Source organism: Cajanus cajan, chromosome 8 (genome assembly GCF_000230855.2).
Source record: "Cajanus cajan strain Asha chromosome 8, NIPB_CcT2T_4, whole genome shotgun sequence".
Classification (NCBI taxonomy): Eukaryota; Viridiplantae; Streptophyta; class Magnoliopsida; order Fabales; family Fabaceae; genus Cajanus; species Cajanus cajan.
In genome coordinates this window covers 48,717,578-48,737,450 of record NC_138524.1, presented here as the reverse complement: position 1 = coordinate 48,737,450, position 19,873 = coordinate 48,717,578, and the positions used below count along the sequence as shown (strand labels likewise).

The 19,873-nt window shown below is 31.5% G+C and overlaps 1 protein-coding gene across 3 annotated transcripts; it reads left to right on the top strand.

The window, feature by feature from the left end:
* Window positions 1-5,161: 5,161 nt before the first annotated feature.
* Window positions 5,162-18,451, top strand: LOC109793484 (uncharacterized). Of its 3 annotated transcripts, none has more exons than XM_083062877.1 (6): window positions 5,162-6,043; window positions 10,601-10,680; window positions 11,055-11,116; window positions 12,955-13,024; window positions 17,731-17,901; window positions 18,143-18,451. In XM_083062877.1, the coding sequence occupies exons 3-6, from the start codon at window positions 11,069-11,071 to the stop codon at window positions 18,271-18,273; spliced, it is 420 nt and encodes a 139-aa protein (XP_082919003.1). In that variant the 5' UTR covers window positions 5,162-6,043; window positions 10,601-10,680; window positions 11,055-11,068; the 3' UTR covers window positions 18,274-18,451. The 3 variants fall into 3 exon arrangements, with proteins under 3 accessions (XP_082919003.1, XP_082919002.1, XP_082919004.1); XM_083062876.1 differs by having other exon boundaries at window positions 10,595-10,680; XM_083062878.1 differs by lacking the exon at window positions 10,601-10,680.
* Window positions 18,452-19,873: the final 1,422 nt, after the last annotated feature.

Sequence of the window (19,873 nt, the reverse complement as noted above, 5' to 3'; positions counted from 1 at the left end):
AACAAATTAGGAGAAAGCCTACCCTTAGGAAGGAATCTACCTCATACCCTATAAAGGACTTCAAGAAGGAGGGTCAACCCTCCTATTCAAAAGAAAGGCCACTAAAAGAAAAACAAAAAGAAAAACCTTCCGATGAGCCTAGAACTAGTTCTATTAAGTGCTTTAAGTGCTTAGGGAGGGGACACATAGCTTCCCAATGCCCCACAAAAAAGACCATGATCATTAGGGGCAATGAGATCCTAAGTGAGGAAAGCACTTCATCTTCTTCATCATCCTCAAGTGAAGAAGATGTTAGTCTTAGTTCTAGTGAGGAAGCACCATGTGAAGGTGACCTATTCATTGCTCAAAGGTTACTTACCAACCAACCCAATGATCAATCACAAAGAGAGAACCTTTTCCATTCTAGATGCAAAATTTTTAAGAAAACTTGTTCTCTCATTGTTGATAGTGGATCTTGTAATAACTTTGTAAGCCAAAGGTTGGTTGATAAGCTTAACCTAACTACTATAGCCCATCCAAAATCTTATAAACTTCAATGGCTTAATGAGGATGGACCTATAGAAGTTAAGGATCAAGTAAATGTTCCTTTCTCCATTGGAAAATATAAAGATGAAATTTTATGTGATATAATTCCAATAGATGCAAGCCACATTTTACTTGAAGGCCTTGGCAACATGATAGGAAGGCCATTCATGATGGTGTTACAAACAAAATTCGCCTAGTCCACCTAGGCAAGAAACACACCTTGAATCCTCTTTCACCTTCACAAGTGTTGGAGGATCAAGTATTTATGAAATCAAAAAAAATAAAAGAGGAGAAAAAGAAGGTTCTAGAGTTGGGGGGTCATGTCTCCTCCAAGGAAGTTGTTCCTAGAAGTCAATTTTTAATAAAACATTCTATCAAGAAATGTCTTCTAGTTGAACAACCTCTTCACCTTCTTAAAACTAAAAAGACACTACTCTTGGAAAAGAGTAAGGAGGATAGTGTCTCCTCCAAAAATCTTATGCAAAAGGAAAGTCACTTTTTAATTCAAAATGATTGCAAAAAGACTTTTCTTCTTCATAAAGATTTTAGCTCTTTTTCTACTGCTGCCACAACCTTAGAGCTTAAGATCCACAACCTAAATATTTTTGAAAATAAAGGATCTCAAGTTCTTATTCTTGTTAAGAAGAAGTGGACTTCACCTAGTTCTACTTCTTATGCTACTACTTTGGTGGTGCCCAAAGTAGACAGCCATTGTCTATTTAGGACTTCTCTTTCTTTAGTTGTTCTAATAAAGCACCCAACCTTTGATTTATATTGTTTATTAGATACATCTCATGGTGTTTTATTTTCTATTTTTGATCTTAAGGGAAGTTCAAACTTCTTTGAACTTAACTTTACTACTTCCCTTCAAGACCAAATTAGATTCTATGACTTTTCTAAACTCTTTACACCCTGTTCCATGATGTATCTAACATATAATATGATCAAGGGTTGTCTAGGTAGTTTCCTTATTATATTCACCTTGTTTTCTTGTAGAAGCCTAGGTTACTACATAAGGTACTTTAGGCAAGATATCTTAGTATATAGGACTACTTCATTAGTTTGTTATAGTTTTAGCACTTTCACATTTTTAGGATTTAGTTTTTCACTTAGAATACACTATAGTGAGGATCCTATTCTTATGCTTAGAGAACCCATCCTTCCTAGTCTAAGGACCTTTGCTAGGACTATAGAAGGAATTCCTCATAGGGTGCACTTTCCACATATGTTATATGAATATGTCATCCCTAATGCTTTGTTTCTTATTTTCATTGTAGGTGATGCTATCTTTGTGGAAGGACCACTGGATTTGAGGACAAATCCTTTCGAAGGGGGAGGGTATGATGGAAATCTAATCCCCAAGGATCCCTTTGGAAGAGGTAAGACCAAGACGGGTGAAGGGTGATCGAAGGATGCTCACACTTGAATACCATTGGGCCTTTAACTAGGTCCATGGTTAGGAAGCTAGAAGAGGCTTCTACAGAGGAGGTGCTTCTTAGACCTTTGCTCTTCATGAGCATTGATTATGATTCCTCTTACTAGTCTCTTAAGTTTCCATTGTACATACTTTTATAGTTGATTTCTTGTACTTTGTATATAGTAGATACTGGTATAGGTGTATTTTTGCCTTTGTATTTGTGAGGCACTTTATTTCCTTTTTAGTAGCTATTGTATATTGTTTCTAGGGTAGGTTACTTGGGCACTTTGACTCCATTTAACCTAACCTAGAAATACACTCTTTTCTTAGTTTTCTAGTAGTAGGATTGGGAGTGGCATTAGCAAGCTAGAGAGTGCCATTAGTAACCTAGAGAGTGTTACTAGCAATTTAGCCAAAAGGTGGTCCTAGGCTAAAATTTACATATTGGACTCATTTTACTCCTAATTTTTCATAGATTTGATTTAGCTAGGTTCCATTCACATTGGATGAACCTAACTAAACCAAATTAACAATTTTAAAACGTGATTGGAGTAAAATAAGTCCAAAAGGCCGCCCACCTAGATGTGTTCACACTTGGCCAAATTGCTTGGTTCTTCTCAAGCTTGGAAGCTTGAAGCACAAGCTTCTCCTTAGCTTGCTTACCAAGCAAGCTAAGTGAGTAGCTTGCACTCCAAGCCTCTAGACCATGAGTGGTTAGCTAGACCTTACCATGGTTCCTAGTGAACCATGGTTAAGACTAGCTTACTCTCCAAGCTTCCTACTCCTATATTTTCGTTTTTCCTTCATTGTAAAACACTTTTGGATGTATTGAGATTTCATTTCTGAAATTGTGTTCAGATTTCTCTCTTCTAAAAGTCCCTAAACCTCTTTGATTTCATCCAATTCTCTTATCCCTTCATAGAAGAGTGTGGTGAGAATTGAAGTGGCTTATCTCTTCAACAAGGAGTGGCGCCTCTTGGGAGAGTTTCTCCACCAACCGTGGTGGTCTTAAGGCCTCCTCCTCCATAGGAGACCTTAACCAAGCATAGGAAGAATCAAGTAGTTCAAGATCTAGGGAGGAGCTTGAAGGAAACTCAACATCAATCCGGGTTTCTCAACAAGTCTTCCATCACCAGTGCTAGGGCTGACACTTAAGAAGATGAGTTATACATATTGTGTATTGTGAAGTGAGTATTGAGTTCATGCATACATGTTTTGTTCGTAAGTAGTGTGAGTCTATGCAGGTGGGATATCATAGTTCATCTACCTGTGTCCCAGGGGGTGTTATGGTGGGGAAATGTCTAAAAGGAATGGGAGACAACCATGGCTAGTTGTAACACTTTAACAAGACCCTTATAAATATCCTTTTGTTGAGGTTGTGTAGCGGGGATAACTACTGATGGGTGGTTTTGTTCCATTACTTCTAGACTATTCTGTATTCTCTCGATGATGATGAGATTGGTAGCACATGCATAAAGAGTTAGGAGCATTCATTGCATGAGTCTTTTTTTAATTGATATATGTTGTGTGGCTTGTTGGATATGAATGATGAATGAATGTATGGAGATAATTATTGTAGATGTATGAAATGATGTTTATATGTGTGTGAGACATTATTTATGTTAAAGATGCGTGCCTACCTTTATGTCTTATATATGTTGTTTATGGATGAGATGTATTCTCACTCCTTGTGTTTGTATGTTTATGTTTGGGTTGAATGTCACTTGCAAGATTAGAATAGGTACAAGAGGATGTGTTTGATGAGAGAGAGACATGAAGATGGGTTTTGTTATAATAATGTCACATTAAGACAGAGTTTTAAAAATTAGGACTTATTTGCAATTGTGGAATTTTATTTCCTTATATTTATTGTTGAAACTTTCTTAAATTAGACAATTATACCTTATTTTGAGTCAAACATTATTTTCTATATTTTCTTTGTTTCAATAAAACTTTTTCAAATAGTAATATGAACCTTTTTATAGGGTATCTTGTTAAACAAATTTATTATTATTTTTTTAAATTTTAAAAATTAGGACTTATTTGCAATTGTGGATTTTTATTTCCTTATATTTCTTGTTGAAACTTTCTTAAACTAGATAGTTATACCTTATTTTGAGTCAAAGATTATTTTCTATATTTTCTTTGTTTCAATAAAAAAATTTCAAATAGTATTATGAACCTTTTTATAAGGTATCTTGTTAAACAAATTTGTTATTATTTTATTTAAATTGTCAATGTTAAACTACTATTTTATTATTTAATTATTTGGATAGAAGGGTGTCCCATTTGTGATGTTATGATGTGATTGTTGGAGTCCATGCATACATACTTTATTTATGAGATATTATGAGTTTATGAAGGTGGGATATCATAGGTCATGTCCCAGGGGTGTTATGATGGGGATTCTCTAACGGGAATGGAAGGCAACTATGGCCAACTATACCATTTCAATAAGACCCTAATAGACATCCCATGGTTGATAGTGGTTTGAGGGGGTCACTTTTCAAGGATGATCCCTATACTATAGATGGGTGGTCCCATTCCATGGCTCCTAGGCTATTTTGTATTAATGATGATGAGGAGATTGGTACTACATGCATGTAGAGTTAGGAGCATGCAAATGCAAGAGTCCTTATAGTTATAATGATAACTTTTAGTGCATAAAGTATTTAATTTTTTGGTTGTTGATTGATGAATGAATGTGTTGTTAATACAATAATCAAAAGATCAATATTTTAGATGTGTAGTTGAGAAATTAACGTATAATTGAGAATTTAGTTATGTTGTGCATTTGTGTGTTATCCTCAAACTTATATATTGTGGGTGGATGAGATGTATTCTCAGTCTCTATGTTTGTGTGGTTGTGTTTGGCTTGATCACCATTTGTAGTAATATATTAGGTATATGATGATGTATTTGATGGAGAAGAGGCTTAGAGCTTTACTTGTTTGAGCTTTTGCTATGATTAATGTGACATCGGGATAGAGATTATAATTTTAATATTTTATTAGAATTATTTAAGTTTTGTGCAAATATGTTCATGTTGATGTTTTGTTCAGTTAGGCGGTTTGTGCTTTGTTTTAATTTTACACATTATTTTGCTATGTTTTTGTTTATTTAAGAAAGTTGTTGTGAATCCTTTTACTAGTAATGATGTTTAAGAACTTTATTATCATATAAGTTTGTTGGAATTAATTTTTTTTGTTTAATTAAATTATATATTTACTTATCTATGGTCGAAGGGTGTCATAGATATAGTCGGATAGTAAAAAAAACAAGTCATAACTTAAGTAAGTATATAAGAAGGGTGTCATAGATATAGTCGGATAGTAAAAAAAAAGTCATAACTTAAGTAAGTATATAAGCATAATATAATCAGCGAAAAGAACATAGGGATATCTCAATACATAATTAACCATGATTCACATAGATGCAATGTACATAGACTTCACTAAACTAGATGCATGTGTGATAGACCAATTTTTGTATATATTTCTATGCATTGTTTTTAGTTTATTTGACTTTTATTAGTATCATATTATGATATATTAACTTTAATTTATTCTAGTGTGTCATTTTTGGTCTAAGTTTTAAATTCTGGTTAATTTATGTAATTTTTCTTATTTTGATATTGTTTCTTGTGCAGGTCATATCTAGAGCTCCCAACATTGGATTTGAGCGTTCTTTGAGTCCTTGTAAATATAAGAGAGATTTCTACAATTTCTTTGTTGAGAGTAAAGGCTAGTTCGAATGTTAAGTGATCCAAAATTGCATTACAAAGTTAAGGCCCTGCTTAATATTTTCTTTTTCTTTTTAAATTGTAATGTTAGGATTTGCTTAGTGATGTAATTAGTTAATTTAACGGGTTGGGCCTTTAATTACTCATATTAGGACCACTACTATTAATAAGTGTTGTGAGACTTGTTATGTACACTTTACATGCATTTTTCAGATTTTAGAGTTGTTTCCTTTAGAAGTTTCTCTAAATTCTCTCTCTCTCTCTATGGTTTTCTCTTTTGCTTACACGAATTGGATTATTGTAACGTAATTATGATGCGTTGCTAGTTCATTAATTGATTCTAGGTTTGAAGAACTATGGTAAAATGCAAGTTCCCGATCTTTTTACCGAACAAATTCTTTATTTCTCTTTTACTCTATTCTAGGTTTTTCTTTCATTTTTCATGATTATGATTTTTTTTTTGCATCTAGAACAGAGATTGAAGATTAATTTTATATCTAAATTTAGATTTAGATTTAGACCTAAAATAACCTAAATCGCCTAATTTAACCGTTCACCGTTCTTGAATTTTATTAAAATTGCTAGATCTTGATTGCGTTTCATGTTTTGATGAAATTCATAGATCTAGATCCAAATCCATCTTTTTGATTAATTTTCTTTTCTTCAGGCTTCACACACTTTATCTTTCTCATATCTAATCTTTGGCAATCCTCTAACAAGGTTTAGAGTATATAACTTTGACAAGGTTTTCATATTTTGTCCTAATCTTCTATGCCACAACCATTATATTTTTCAATCATAGCAAGACATGGATGATTGGATATATCTTCCAAATGTACACTATATAGATTATTTTCTTTGTTTCCAAAGAAGAGAAATTTCCCTTTGACTTTTTCGCTAAGTTGTCATGCATTCAGCTCAAACATGACCTAATAACCACTATTATATAGTTGGTTAGCGCTCAAATGATTATGCTTTAACTCTTTCACATAATAAACATTGTCTACTTAAGCATATTTCATGTTACCTACTTTTCCAATTCTTTTTATTATATGCTTTTCTATTGTCTCCAAAAGTGACAGAACCTCCATTTACATTCTCCCAAGAGTTAGGAATTTGTTTTCATCTCCTGTCATACCTTGAAAATCCATTGCTAAAGTACCATTGCATTCAAAATATTTGATAGATGTTTAGTTAAGGTTTTAACTCTAACTTTGAGATGTTTGTTTTCATTTTCTAATATTTTATTTTTTTTAGCGAGTTTCTTTAATTATTCTGACATACTAAATGAGTATCTTTGAGACATAGATTTATTTTGTTTAAAATTTCATTGTCCAAGGAGACTTTTTCTTTTTCCTTGTGAGAAATTAAAAGTTCCCCTTGAAGAGAGGCATATTTATGAGCTAGTAGGTTTGAATCCTTCATAATATAAAAAAAATTCATTATTATTTTTAAACATTTCAAATTCTAATTCACATACCTATTCTTCATCTGAGTCTACCATTAGACAAAATTTGTTGTTTGTTCTTCTTCACCATTACAAGATTATTCTTCTAAGTCATCCCAGGTGACCATCATTACTTCCTTCTTTCCTTTTCTCTTATCTTTCTTAAGTAGTGGACATTCTAATATGTATTGTCTTAGCTTATTACATTCATAAAATTTTACACCCATTTTGAATGTCTCTCCCTTTAATGATTCTTTTTTTGAATGAGATTCTCTTTATTCCCTTTCTTCTTCAAAGCATTCTTTGGACTTTCCTTGTCAAAAGAGATAACTCATCATTTTTTAAGTTGTTATCAAAATCTTTTTTATTTTGAGTATTCTTTAGTTTTCAAGGCTTTAAATTATTGACTACCTCAAAATGCTATTGTTTTCCCTTTAGTTTGAAGCTCTTCTTGTTGTTCCTGCTCATGTACCTTAAGTGATCCAATTAGCTCATCCATCTAAAGCATCTTCAAGCCTTTGGCTTATCTGATGGCTATAATTTTGGTCTCTAGATTATTAGTAGACTTCTCAAGATCTTTTTTATCTTCTAGTGTGTGGTGTATTATTTTTCCTAAGTCATTCAACTAATTCACTATAATAGTGAACCTATTATACATGCTATCTATGGAATTTTGTTCCTACATTTTAAACATTTCAAATTGATAAGTCAAAATATTTACTTTAGTTTCCTTTACCTGATTTGTTCCTTCATGTTCTACTTTGAGTTTTTACCAAATTTCATTTATTGTAGTGCTTCACTCACTTTATCATACTCAAATCTCTTGAGTGCACATGTGACATAGAATTTTACTTTAGCATTTAGCAAGCATCTAGACTTTTCTTTAGCATTCCATTCTTGTTTTGGTTTTGTTATAATGACTCCTATCTCTAGTGTTTTCTTTGGTACATATGGCTTTTCTTTTACAATTTCTAGTAGATCACATCTCGTGAATTTATGAACAACATCATTATATCCCTCCAGTAGTAGTAATGATTTCCATCAAATCTTGGAGGTATGTTTGTTGAAACACCTTTTGGAATGAACATTGTTGGATGTTGAAGAACCATTTACTTTCTCAATATTTTCTTCTCCTACACTATTAGGTGTACTCATTTCCATGAGCTAAGCTCTAATACCATATGAAGTAAACGTTAGCCAATAAGAAAAGGATGTTGAATTGTGGATTTCTTAAAATTTAAGTCCTTATGAAATTCTGATGATAAGAAACCAATTTCTTTTATGGTTCTAAAAGACTTCTTTTTCTTTTGAATAGTTTCTTATAAAATAGTCCTTCAAAAGCTTATGCTTCTGATGGTATAAAAATAGATTTTTTCTTTGATAAGTCTATCAACATATGATATCCACAATAGATAAATATGTACCAAGGTTGTAAAAAATAATAAGAAGTTAAAGTAAGTACAAGGATAGGTAAGAAAAATTGGAAATCAAGATTTATCCTAGTTCACCCTACCTTGGGGTATGTCCAACCTCACACACATAGTGAGATTTTTCCACTATGATCAGTAACAATTACTCTAATTACAAACACCAACCACCAACCACCTATTGGATTATCCCTACACAAACTTGTCACTTGTTATTTGTATAAAACCCTTAGGTACTTGCTAAGTTACTCCCTCAACACTGTTGAGAACTTTACCCTCATAAACTTCTGCTATGAGTAACTTCAACCAGTTGGTTGAAAAACTTTTCCACCTTCCTAACCCTCTACACACCAGATCTAGGTAAGATGGGTAATTATAATTAAATATTTTGGAAGCCTAGCAACTCCTAAGGTTTTAGTATTCTTTCCTTGTTTAGAAGCTTCCACTAAGGATGTATCCTCACTTCTTTTCTTTTACTAGATTGTTTACAATTGTAGAAGATGAGATCTTTGACAACATAGTATGAAGTAAGTGTAATAGCTTTGCTAGCTTGTATGTTAATGACTTTTAATAATCTTGATTGATTCAAAAAAATGCCTTAGTTTTTTTTTTTATAGGCATCAAAGTATATTTGTTAGTGTTTGCTTAGTGATAGCGTTGTCGATTCACTATAAAAATTATTTGATTTTTCCAAAGATTCTTAATATAGGGAATAACCTAGGTCATTCTTTCAAAAGACACAAGCCAATAGAATCCAAAATTATCACACAATTATGAAAGCGATTTTTATGAATAGAAAAGAGAAATTAGAATGTTACAAACACAAATAGAAAATTCAATCGGTAATTCAATCAAAAGTTACATTGACTAAAAATTTCAATCATTATGGTAAAGTTTTCACGGTTCAAATTATAATCCAAATTCAATCAACCTAAACCAACATGAACATAATCTAAATGTAGATCTAAATCTATATTTATTGAATTTCATAAAATGTAAAATGCAATTGCAATGACACAATTTGTGTGAAATTAAAAAATGATGAACGAATGATTTTGGCAATTTAGGTTATTTTATGTCTATATCTAAATATGGATTTAGATCCAAAATTAATCTTAAAAATGATCCAGATCTATTAAAACCAAATTTATAATCATGAAGGATGGAAAACAGATCTAGAACAGAGAAGAAGACAAAGAGAATTCGTACAGTAAAAGATATCAAAATCTCAAATTTTACCATCATTCATGAAACCTCAAATCAAATGAACATATTAGACACACATCTTCATCAAGACACTATAATTCCTTTGTTTAGAAAAATGTAAATAGAAAATTGAGAGGAAGAGAGAGAGAGAGAGAATTTAAAAAAACTTGTAAAGGAAATAACTCTAAAATATGAAAAAATGAATGTAAAAGTGTACATAACAAGTTTCACAACACATATTAATAGAGAAATATAATGAGTCTAATTAGAATATTTACAAGGTCAACCCTCTAAATCAACTAATAACAACATTAAACAAATCCTAACATTATATTATAAAAATAAAAATAAAATACTATGTAGGGATACAACATTACAATACATTTTTGGGCCACTTAATGTTCGAATTGGCCTTTTCTCCCAACAAAGAAAATGTAGAATTCTCTCTTTAGGTTTCTAGGGACACTAAGAACATTCAAATCCAATGTAAGAAGCACCAGGTATGGCCTACACAATAACAAAGTGTAACAGCGGGTCAAATTGTAAAAATTAATAAGAATTTACAATCATCACTAACTAAACCAGCTACTAAATATCACATCTAATACATCAATTAGTTATACTAGTAAATTCCAAACCATCTCAAATTAATGCATTAAAATATGTTTCCCAAATGTACTATATCTTAGGATTGAAGTAGGGTTAACATCATCTTGTACTTTTACCTTGCTATAATTAGCATGTTCTTTAGAAATTGTGTGCTTCTAAAACTTCCTTTTGAAAGTGCTAATGATAGTGCTTTTGAGTAACTTTCTAAACGGGGTCTTTAGTGCCAGGCTTTTGAGAAGGTAAGCTTGAACTGAGACTTGTTGTTTTCGAGGCTCTACTACAGAGACTAAGAATCAGGATCTTCAAGGTATATTCCCTTAGAAAAGATGTCCAAATTGAAGCTGCTTAATACATCAATCTTGTGCACTTAGATGCTTATGTCTGCTCCTAAGTGTTCTTCTCAGCTGAAACACTTGAGAAAAATTGTTTGTACCTTTGTGATTACTCTTTCTTAATTATTACTTGAAACTAAGTATTTGTCATTATGAAAACATTTATGTGGTAGGATTACACAACTTCAAGTAGAGTCGTTGAGATTTTTGAACTATTTATTATCAATGTAATTACATTATTGCCCATTATGAATTAAAAATTCTTATTTTGTTTTTTTTAACACATACTGACTATATGAAAGTAAGACATTTCTCACTCCCTCTCTTTTCTTTTCTATTGTCTCTTTAGGTGTCTTATAGGTAATGACTATCATGTTGATGATGTGGGTGATGAGGCATGAGCCTTATAAGGTATTGTATGAATCATGTTAGAATGTGATATCTATCGACTTTATCACTACTAAGCCTTAGCTTAGACTTCTCATTACGTGATTATCACATGGTCCACACATTACATCACATGTAACCATCAACAAGCCTCAAAGAGAACATATAGTCAATTATACTATTAAGTTACACATATGTTATGACATTATCTAGCCCAAATAATTAAATAAAGAAATAAACAAATTAATATCAACAATTTTTTAAAATAATAATAAATCATTTTTTGCTGAAACTATGTAAAAGGGTTCACAATACTTTTTTCATAACTTTACTAAATGAATAAAAAACAGAAAATAATGTTTGAACAAAAACAAGGCACAATTGCCTAATTGAACAAAGGTCTGACAAGAAAACATAATTAAATAGAAATTTAACAAATGTAAATAATTACTGAGTAAAACTCTGCCCTAATGTCACACTATCACAATACAAAACTCCACTTTTGGCCTCTCCTTCATCAAACATATCATTTTGTACATTTTCTAGTCCTATAAGTGGTGTTCATCCTAAAAACAAACTTACATACATAGGGAGTGACAATACATCTCATCCACACATAACATATATAAGGCATAAAGATAAGCACATACATCTATAACATAAAGAACACCCCACACACATATAAGCATCCTTCCATACATTCATTCATCATTCATGGATTATAGGCCAAACAATATAGCTCAATCATAAATAAAGACTTGTGCAATGCATGGTCCTAACTTTACATGCATGGGGTACCAATCTCATCATCATCATCATTAACACTGAATAACTTAAGAGCCATAGAAGGAGACCACCCATCGAATAGTGTAGGGACCACCCATCAATAGTAATTCCCTCCCAATACACCCTCAATCAAGGGATGTCTATTAGGGTCTTGTCAAAGTATTACAACTAACAACGGTAGCATTTCATTATTGTTAGGTGTTTCCCCACCATAACACCCATCAGGGCATAGGTAGATGACTATGAAATCCCACCACATAGACTTACACTATCTTCTGAATAAAACATGAATCCATGGACTTAATATTGCATCAATACAATACAATATGCAATGACTCATCTCATCAAGTGCTAGTCCATAACACTCAACTTACACATATCATCTCATCATAGTACTCATAATAATATGTATCGTCACTTCAATTTAATCACCCTTCAAAATAATTACTTCAACAATACCATCAATACTTGTACACTAGAATTCATTGTTTTAATCAACTACTCACACATTGTTACTCATCAATTGATTCTCTAAGTTCTCAGCCTTAATCTCTCATCTCGTCTCCTTAATGTAGACACCCAATTTTGTTTAGGGTATCAAAAATAAGTCAAGAAGACTTTGAAAGCCCAATATGACACTTGAACAGACCAAAACAACATCGAGAAGCCTAAAAGCACAAAGGGATGAAATAGGAGCTCAGAACGGGCCATTTCCAAAATGGAACGGTTCGTTCCCAAATTGGAACAGACTATTCCAAATAATCAAAAAATCCTAAAAATCCTAGGTTAGAATGGGCCATTCCAAATCTAGAATGGGCCGTTTCAATTTTGGAACAAGCCATTCCAAATTCAAATTTTGGCCATAACAAACTAATCTGGAATAGCCTGTTTCGGTGACCAAAATGATCGTTCTAGTTAGATTTGAGGCCTATAAATAGATGCCTCGTGCACAGTGTTTGAGGGAGGGAAGTTGGACTGAAAAAGTTGTTATCTTTATGTTGTTTCTAGTAGTTTTAGTTAAAAAATATCATCTCTCTTTCCTTTATATTTCTTGAGTGTTATGAGGTCTTTTGTAGAGTGAAGGGATGCCAAAATGTGCCTTGAACCCAACATTGGAAGAATATTCTATAAAAGCTCGCTTCCGAGGTATTTTATCAATTCTTTCTCTTTTCTCTATCTATCTAAATTGTTTTATTCGTATTATTGTCATGAATATCTAATCACCATGTTGACCATAATCTTTTCAAACATTTGGGGTCTAAACCCCTATGTTATAAATAATTGCAATGTAAATAATATTAAATAATAAAAGGGGATAAAATATTTAAATTATTTTTATTTTTATTATGCTAATAGCATTATAGGTTATCGATTTAGGGCGTTGTAGGGTGTGTAACACCTTGCCTACATGTAATTGACTCCTGAACCTAATTGTAGATGTGAAGGCTATTATTGTAATTTCAAAAATCTTTTCTTTTCCTGATGTTTTGAGTAAAATATCGGTGGAGACTCATTTAAACCTTTTCAAAAACCATTGATTAGAGATTAGTCTTGTTTTTGGGCATTCCTTAACCGATGAGATTTTCAAACGGAAGTCCAAACCATTTGTGGGCAAAATCGGAATTTTTTGGATTCTGACAAATTGCGACTCCACTGGCGAAGCGTAAAGAGGGTTAGACTCGTTTAGTGACTAATATTAGCATAATAAAAAAATAATTCAAGTATTTATCATTTTTATCTTATTTGTAAATATTTACCTTTCATATTGTTTGTAAAATATTTTCCTTTTTATCTTAATTTTCTATATTTATCTTTTATCTTGTGTGTTTATATTTATCTTTTATCTTGTATATTGTTTATAAATACTTATCTTTTTTTTTTTTAAAATACTTATTTGTTTGTTTTAGTGTGGCTTTAATATCTGTTACTTGTTTAAATTTCACACTTTGTTTGAAATAAAAACTATAAACAAAACATTGCACACAACAATTCTCTCTATACCCAAAGGCATGAGCGTGTAAACCATAGGGAGTGATTGATGTATGACCAACCCAAGAATGACCTTGAGCTTGCATGTTTTGTCGAAAATCACACTCAAGGTAATAATCAGTTACTTTAACCTGAAATATTGCGATAGACCTTAGAGTTTGCTAAGTGTGACAACAGAGGTATTGGTTCCCTATAATGGGGACACCTTGAGAGCCTTTAAAGGCTAAGTGAGGAAAATTGGAACCTTCCTATACAAAGAACTTTCCTTGCATTTATTTTCCTTAGATTATGGAAAGATTAGGTAGTGTCATGCATAGACAATTAAGAAAGATGAATATTTTAATATACGATAGTATCTGGGCTTTAAAGAAAGGCCCAAATTGATTTTGAAAATACTATGGTTGGACCTTTGTTTTAATATGTTTGTTGAAACAAGACTTCTTAGAATCTAATATGCACTATTTGCAAAAAACCCACTATGACAAAAAGGAAAAAAAAAACAAAAAAACAAAAAAATAGTATAGACTTTGGCATTAAGGCATGTTTCACATGGACATCATCCACCTTAAAATCTCTTTAGATTCTCGCTCAATACTGTCAAAATCTATTTAAGCATTTATTGATAAAAAAATCAATGAGACTGATATTTATCAGTCCTTAATTCTCCCTGCATGGCACTCATCTAGAGCATTATTCCTTCCTTATAAATAAATAAATAAGAATAAAAAGGGAAACTAACCTATGTGCGTTAGTAAAAAATAATGGAGAGTAATTCACTGGTAATCGAGCTCACACTCTAGAGCAGGGCATGCTTAAATGTTAAACCAGTTACAATCCAAGTGGGTAAAGGGCAAATAACGTCGAAACCATTAATTATCAAGGCGCCAAACCTTTCCCTATACGACAAGATAAAGCCATGTAATGGGTCCATGGAATCCAAGTCTCATCATCAAAGGACCCATCCAAATCACCGGGATAGGAGGAATGACTAGGAATGGATGGATCCACACTCCTAATGAGCTACAAGATAAAAATCTCCAAAGAGAAGGAGAAGTCCAAAAAAGAAAGGAAAAGAACTTGAGGAGGAGGATGAACTTCTCAAACGCATAAGGTGGAATGAATAGATCTTTTTAAAGACAAGTCCAAGATGGGGAAGAAAATTATAATCGGAGGCATTGCTAAAATTCCGCTAGAATGAAAACATGTAGAGGGCATTCTAGGCAAAAATTAGGGTAAGGAAATAACAAAAATCCAGATAGGATAGATACATCCTATGCAAAAGTTAGGGATAAAAGAAAAAAAAATAGAGAAGTAAAAAGCAATGTCTACTCGAGTTGAAAACTGAAAGGCAGCTCAAGTATTCCCTCTAAGAATCAAGACTCCGTGAAAGTTATACTCTAAGCTCCACTATCATCCTATAGTCACCTCCAAGGAAAAGTTGTGAATGCATCAAGCATCAAGCTCGTGGCGGATGGCAGGCTGACAATAGATTCAAGCTAAGGAAGAACTACTTATCAAAATGCCATTCACCATCTCTTACATGAATATAGCGGAGGAAACCCTAGGGATCGCTCACATTAATAGGGTCTCAAGAAATGGAAGCTTAGTGGCACAAAAGGGTACCAGCCAAGGCAAGGGCTGGGTAGAGATGTTCAAGGAATGACCAAGCTACTAGACTTCCGAGACAACCCAAAATGATAAGGTTCAAGATACAAGTCAGCCACATCTTTAAGGGAGGAAAGGTTGAGAGATTTTCCTTAGCATAAAAGCTTCTGAAAAATTGGCATAAAAAAGAAGGCTCAATTATACCGAACTTGTCTAAGGGGAATTCTCCCTTCTTCTCTTTGTGTATGAATCACGAACTCGGGACATGTCTGTCCCCTCAAGCTACATTAAATGGGCACGTGTAAATCAAAATATTATTTTTAATGCCATATATTTTCTCTATCTCATTTCTTCTCTCTCTTTCTCTCTATCTCTCTCTCTTTAAATACTTACTCTAAGCCTCATCCATTAACCCGCAATAAACAAAGCATATCTAGAATAAGGACGTCACTCAAACGAGAGCCTAACATGCACTAAAATTAGAAAGTGTAACAAAAGTATAATCGCACAGTTTAAACATGATTAGGCTTAATAAAATCAAATTAAAAGCATTTCACATCTCAAACAAATGTTGCAAAAGCAAAACTCTAGTAGGAAACCCACTAAGGGTACTACGCAAAAATTAGGACAAGGTCTGGTAGGAGACCCACAAACAAAAAAGGTACCCCTTACCTCATATTGGAGGCCAATTTCTCTACTCAACATTCAACTCATACCTAGAGCAAAAGTAATCATTACCCTTTACCTCTTTAAACACTAGACGATGGATGCATAGTACCTCAAATTCTTCCATCATAGGGAGAACAACATAAGCATAGAATGAAAAAAAGTGTAAACTACTTATAGTTAAAACCTCCTTTTATAAAATTCAACTCCCTTTAAAACCACAATTTTTTAAAATACACTTAATTAAAAATTAATTAAAATCAATATAATTAAATTAAACATGTCCATTATTTCTCAAAACCCCCTTTATCAATTAAATCATTTTATTACTTTATTTACAAAACTTGGAATTTTACACTATTATGAAAAATAATTAGGTCATCGAGAAATTAAACAAATATGTATGTTTAAAAGAATTCGAAAATGAAAACAAATATAATAAATAATAATTTCAAACTAAACAGCCTTTAGGGGAGAAGTTATTACACTGCTTATATTTATTAATATATTATTTAATGTGGTTTATTATAAATTTTTGTCTTATTAGAATTTTAGCATGTGCATTTCACATGCTAGCTGTTTGTCATATATTATAATAAATTATATAAATAAATATTATATTTGAATATATAAATTAGATTTAAAATTTGTATAAATAAATATGTTAAATATATAAAATATATTTTACATTAAAAATAAATAATTTATATGGTAATACAGAATTATTTTAATTATTGATAATTTATTTTAAAATATTTAAATTTAATTCATTAATATGATAAATAAAAAATAGAATAAAAATATATAAGAATACCTAAAAAAGGCTCTTGTCAAAGAATAACACTTAAAAACATTCTCGTGTTTAATACGTAAAATTTAATAATATATTATGATATTTATTAAATATAATATATTTATAAATACATGCACTTCACATTAAATATTTTAAGTCTAATATATTTATGATATATTATGTTCCCTATATTGTTAAGTATAATGTTTATAAAAATTTTAAACTTATGACATTTAGTACTTTAAATATTTCATATATAATGTTGCTTGTAATATTATATATATTAGACTATTCTAAACATGTCTGATTCAGATAAGTAATAACATTGAACCTGAATTATTAATTTAATGTTAGTTAATATATTTTTCTCTACATTAAATATTATAATTAGTAAAAAATTATGTTTAGTCAAACTATTTTGACCATCCACCTAATACTTTATTGCTTTTTAGTTTCTCACTAATATGTAATGCTTGATGCAAATAATATGAAGTTCATCCTTGGCTATAAATATTCGATAATTCGATATGATTCCAAGGAACAACCATTTCTCTTAACAAAACACAAGTTTTACATCCTGTTCTCTGGATATCAATATTGTTCCAATAAGTATTAAATTCTCTTATCTTAAAGGTTACAATCCAAAGATATGTCAAAGACTTCATTCAAGCTAACCTTTTTATTCGTCCTTCTTGCCATAGAAGCTTGTCATGGTATTTGTTTTCTATAGATCTTGCATGCTATTTGTATTATTTTACTCTTATATACATATATTAAAATCATACACTTATCTTTCCAGGTGTTTCACCCTCACGTAAACCAATTACAGAGGCAGGTGATCAATGTTTTTTTGACGAAGATTGCATTAAATACCTCCCCTCTTTGAATTGTGAAGGAGCATCAGCAAAATGTGGTATTGATTATAATGGGAAACGAAAATGTTTCTGTTATTACGGAATGAAAGAGCCAGGTACAAAAAGTTAATAACAAAGAAAATAGAGATAAGATGCGAATGCAGTTTATTCTTTTATTGTCAAACACAACACATACAAGTCATATTTAATTGCTTATCTAAACTACAAGCAGTTCAAAATCAAAAAGTTGAATTGTAAATATAATTCCACAAAATACACCATAGAAGTTTTACATGTTATATGTTTTGTATTTGCCTCCTTTATGTTATATGTGATTTTTTATTGTTAACGTTTCAGGCCTTTCATCTTCAAGGTCAACAATTCAATGTGTTACAAACAACGACTGTCTTTCCTATCTTCCTAATATTAACTGTCATGGAGCATCATTTCCTTTATGTCAGCATGGTGTTTGTTATTGTAAACATTAAAATTAAGAATCTCTGGTTCATGGAAAATAGTGAAACATTTTAAACAAATGTGTTTTAAGGTGATAATTATAAGGGGTTCCAATAGGAATACTCTAAATAATAGTGTGAACATACATGGTTCATGCTTTACATGTACGAAAGTAAACAATAAAATAAAGGTACCTCTTATTCATTTTTATGTAAGATTTTTGAGTTTTATTATAGTCAAACAATGGTATGAATTGATAAAAATTCTTGTGGAATAACCATTTATTTAATTTGTTGATTATTCTAAGCCAATTTTCCTAACAGGATTCAAATAATTCAACATTAGGAGTCATCCTTATTTTTTTAATATCCTATTAAGGATGTCAACGAGGCAAGATGGGTACGGGTAGTAGACCCTCGTTACCTTCCCTGTTGGATAAATAACTTAAAAATATTCTAAAAAATATTTTAACCATACATTATACTTATTTGTGACAATTTTTTTTTTTCATTTCAAAGGTTAAAAAAGTCAGCATAAAAGTTTTTCTTTTAAGATTATAAAACTAAAATTCAAATAAAATCTACATAAATAAAGTTTGAATATTATAACACTAAAAATTAAAATATTCTTCACAATTATACTAATAAAAATAAGTGGATTTAGAAACTAAAATTTAAATGTTGTATCACATAAGTTTAAAAAGTTGTCATAGATCACTTGAGGAAGGTGTTGTGCACGATGGCTAAAAAGAGATTATTCTAAAAAATTAGGGTACTTTCTAATATATATGAATTATATTTTGTGATCTTCATATGAATTGTATCCCTAGATGTTAGATTCTCAATTCCTTTGGAATCATTCAAAAAAGAGGTCTAGAACTCAAGTTATGCTTAAATTAGTGAGTGAATGTCAAGTTATCAGGTTTAAACTGAAACGTTGGGGCTTGTATTTTTATAAATAGTAGATGGTAGAAATAACCTCTATGGGCCAAATGGGCTAACTAGGCCAGCCATCTCTTTTGACCCAAATGCATTCAAAATTTGGAGGGGGACAAAGAGGGAAGTAGGTTTTCTTTTAGGTCAGACTTGATGGGACATTGAATATACTGTTGCCACTCCTTCTTTTGGTTTCTAAACGAAGTTGAGACACAACCCATTTTTAAGTATTTTCGGTTCCTTCTTCTTATGTTGGACTGATACATTTTGTATTGCATTCCTCATTTGCTTTCTCCTCTCTTCTCTATTTTCTGTTGTATCCTCCATCTTCATGGAAGGCTGATTATATTACTCTCAAACTCAATTTAATGCACCATTAAGGTCTATTCATTTTAATGTGTCTTTGTTTTCTAATCCTTGTTAACCTGTTACGGTTTGTCTCCATGCTTAATGGTTTCATTTTCAACTGGACTGAATGACTCTACTCATGGTTTGCTCAATCCCATGAATAGAGATAGGAATGTATGCTAATGCTTCATTTGTATGCGTTCGACAATGGTAATAATGCTTAGTGATTACTAGAAACTGAACTAAGGTTTAGATCAGTAAAATATAATTTGCGAACCAATGATATGGGTGTTGTAACTGAGTTAGAGAATACATTGTTCCATTGCTTACTGTTCACGCGTTTTAGTTT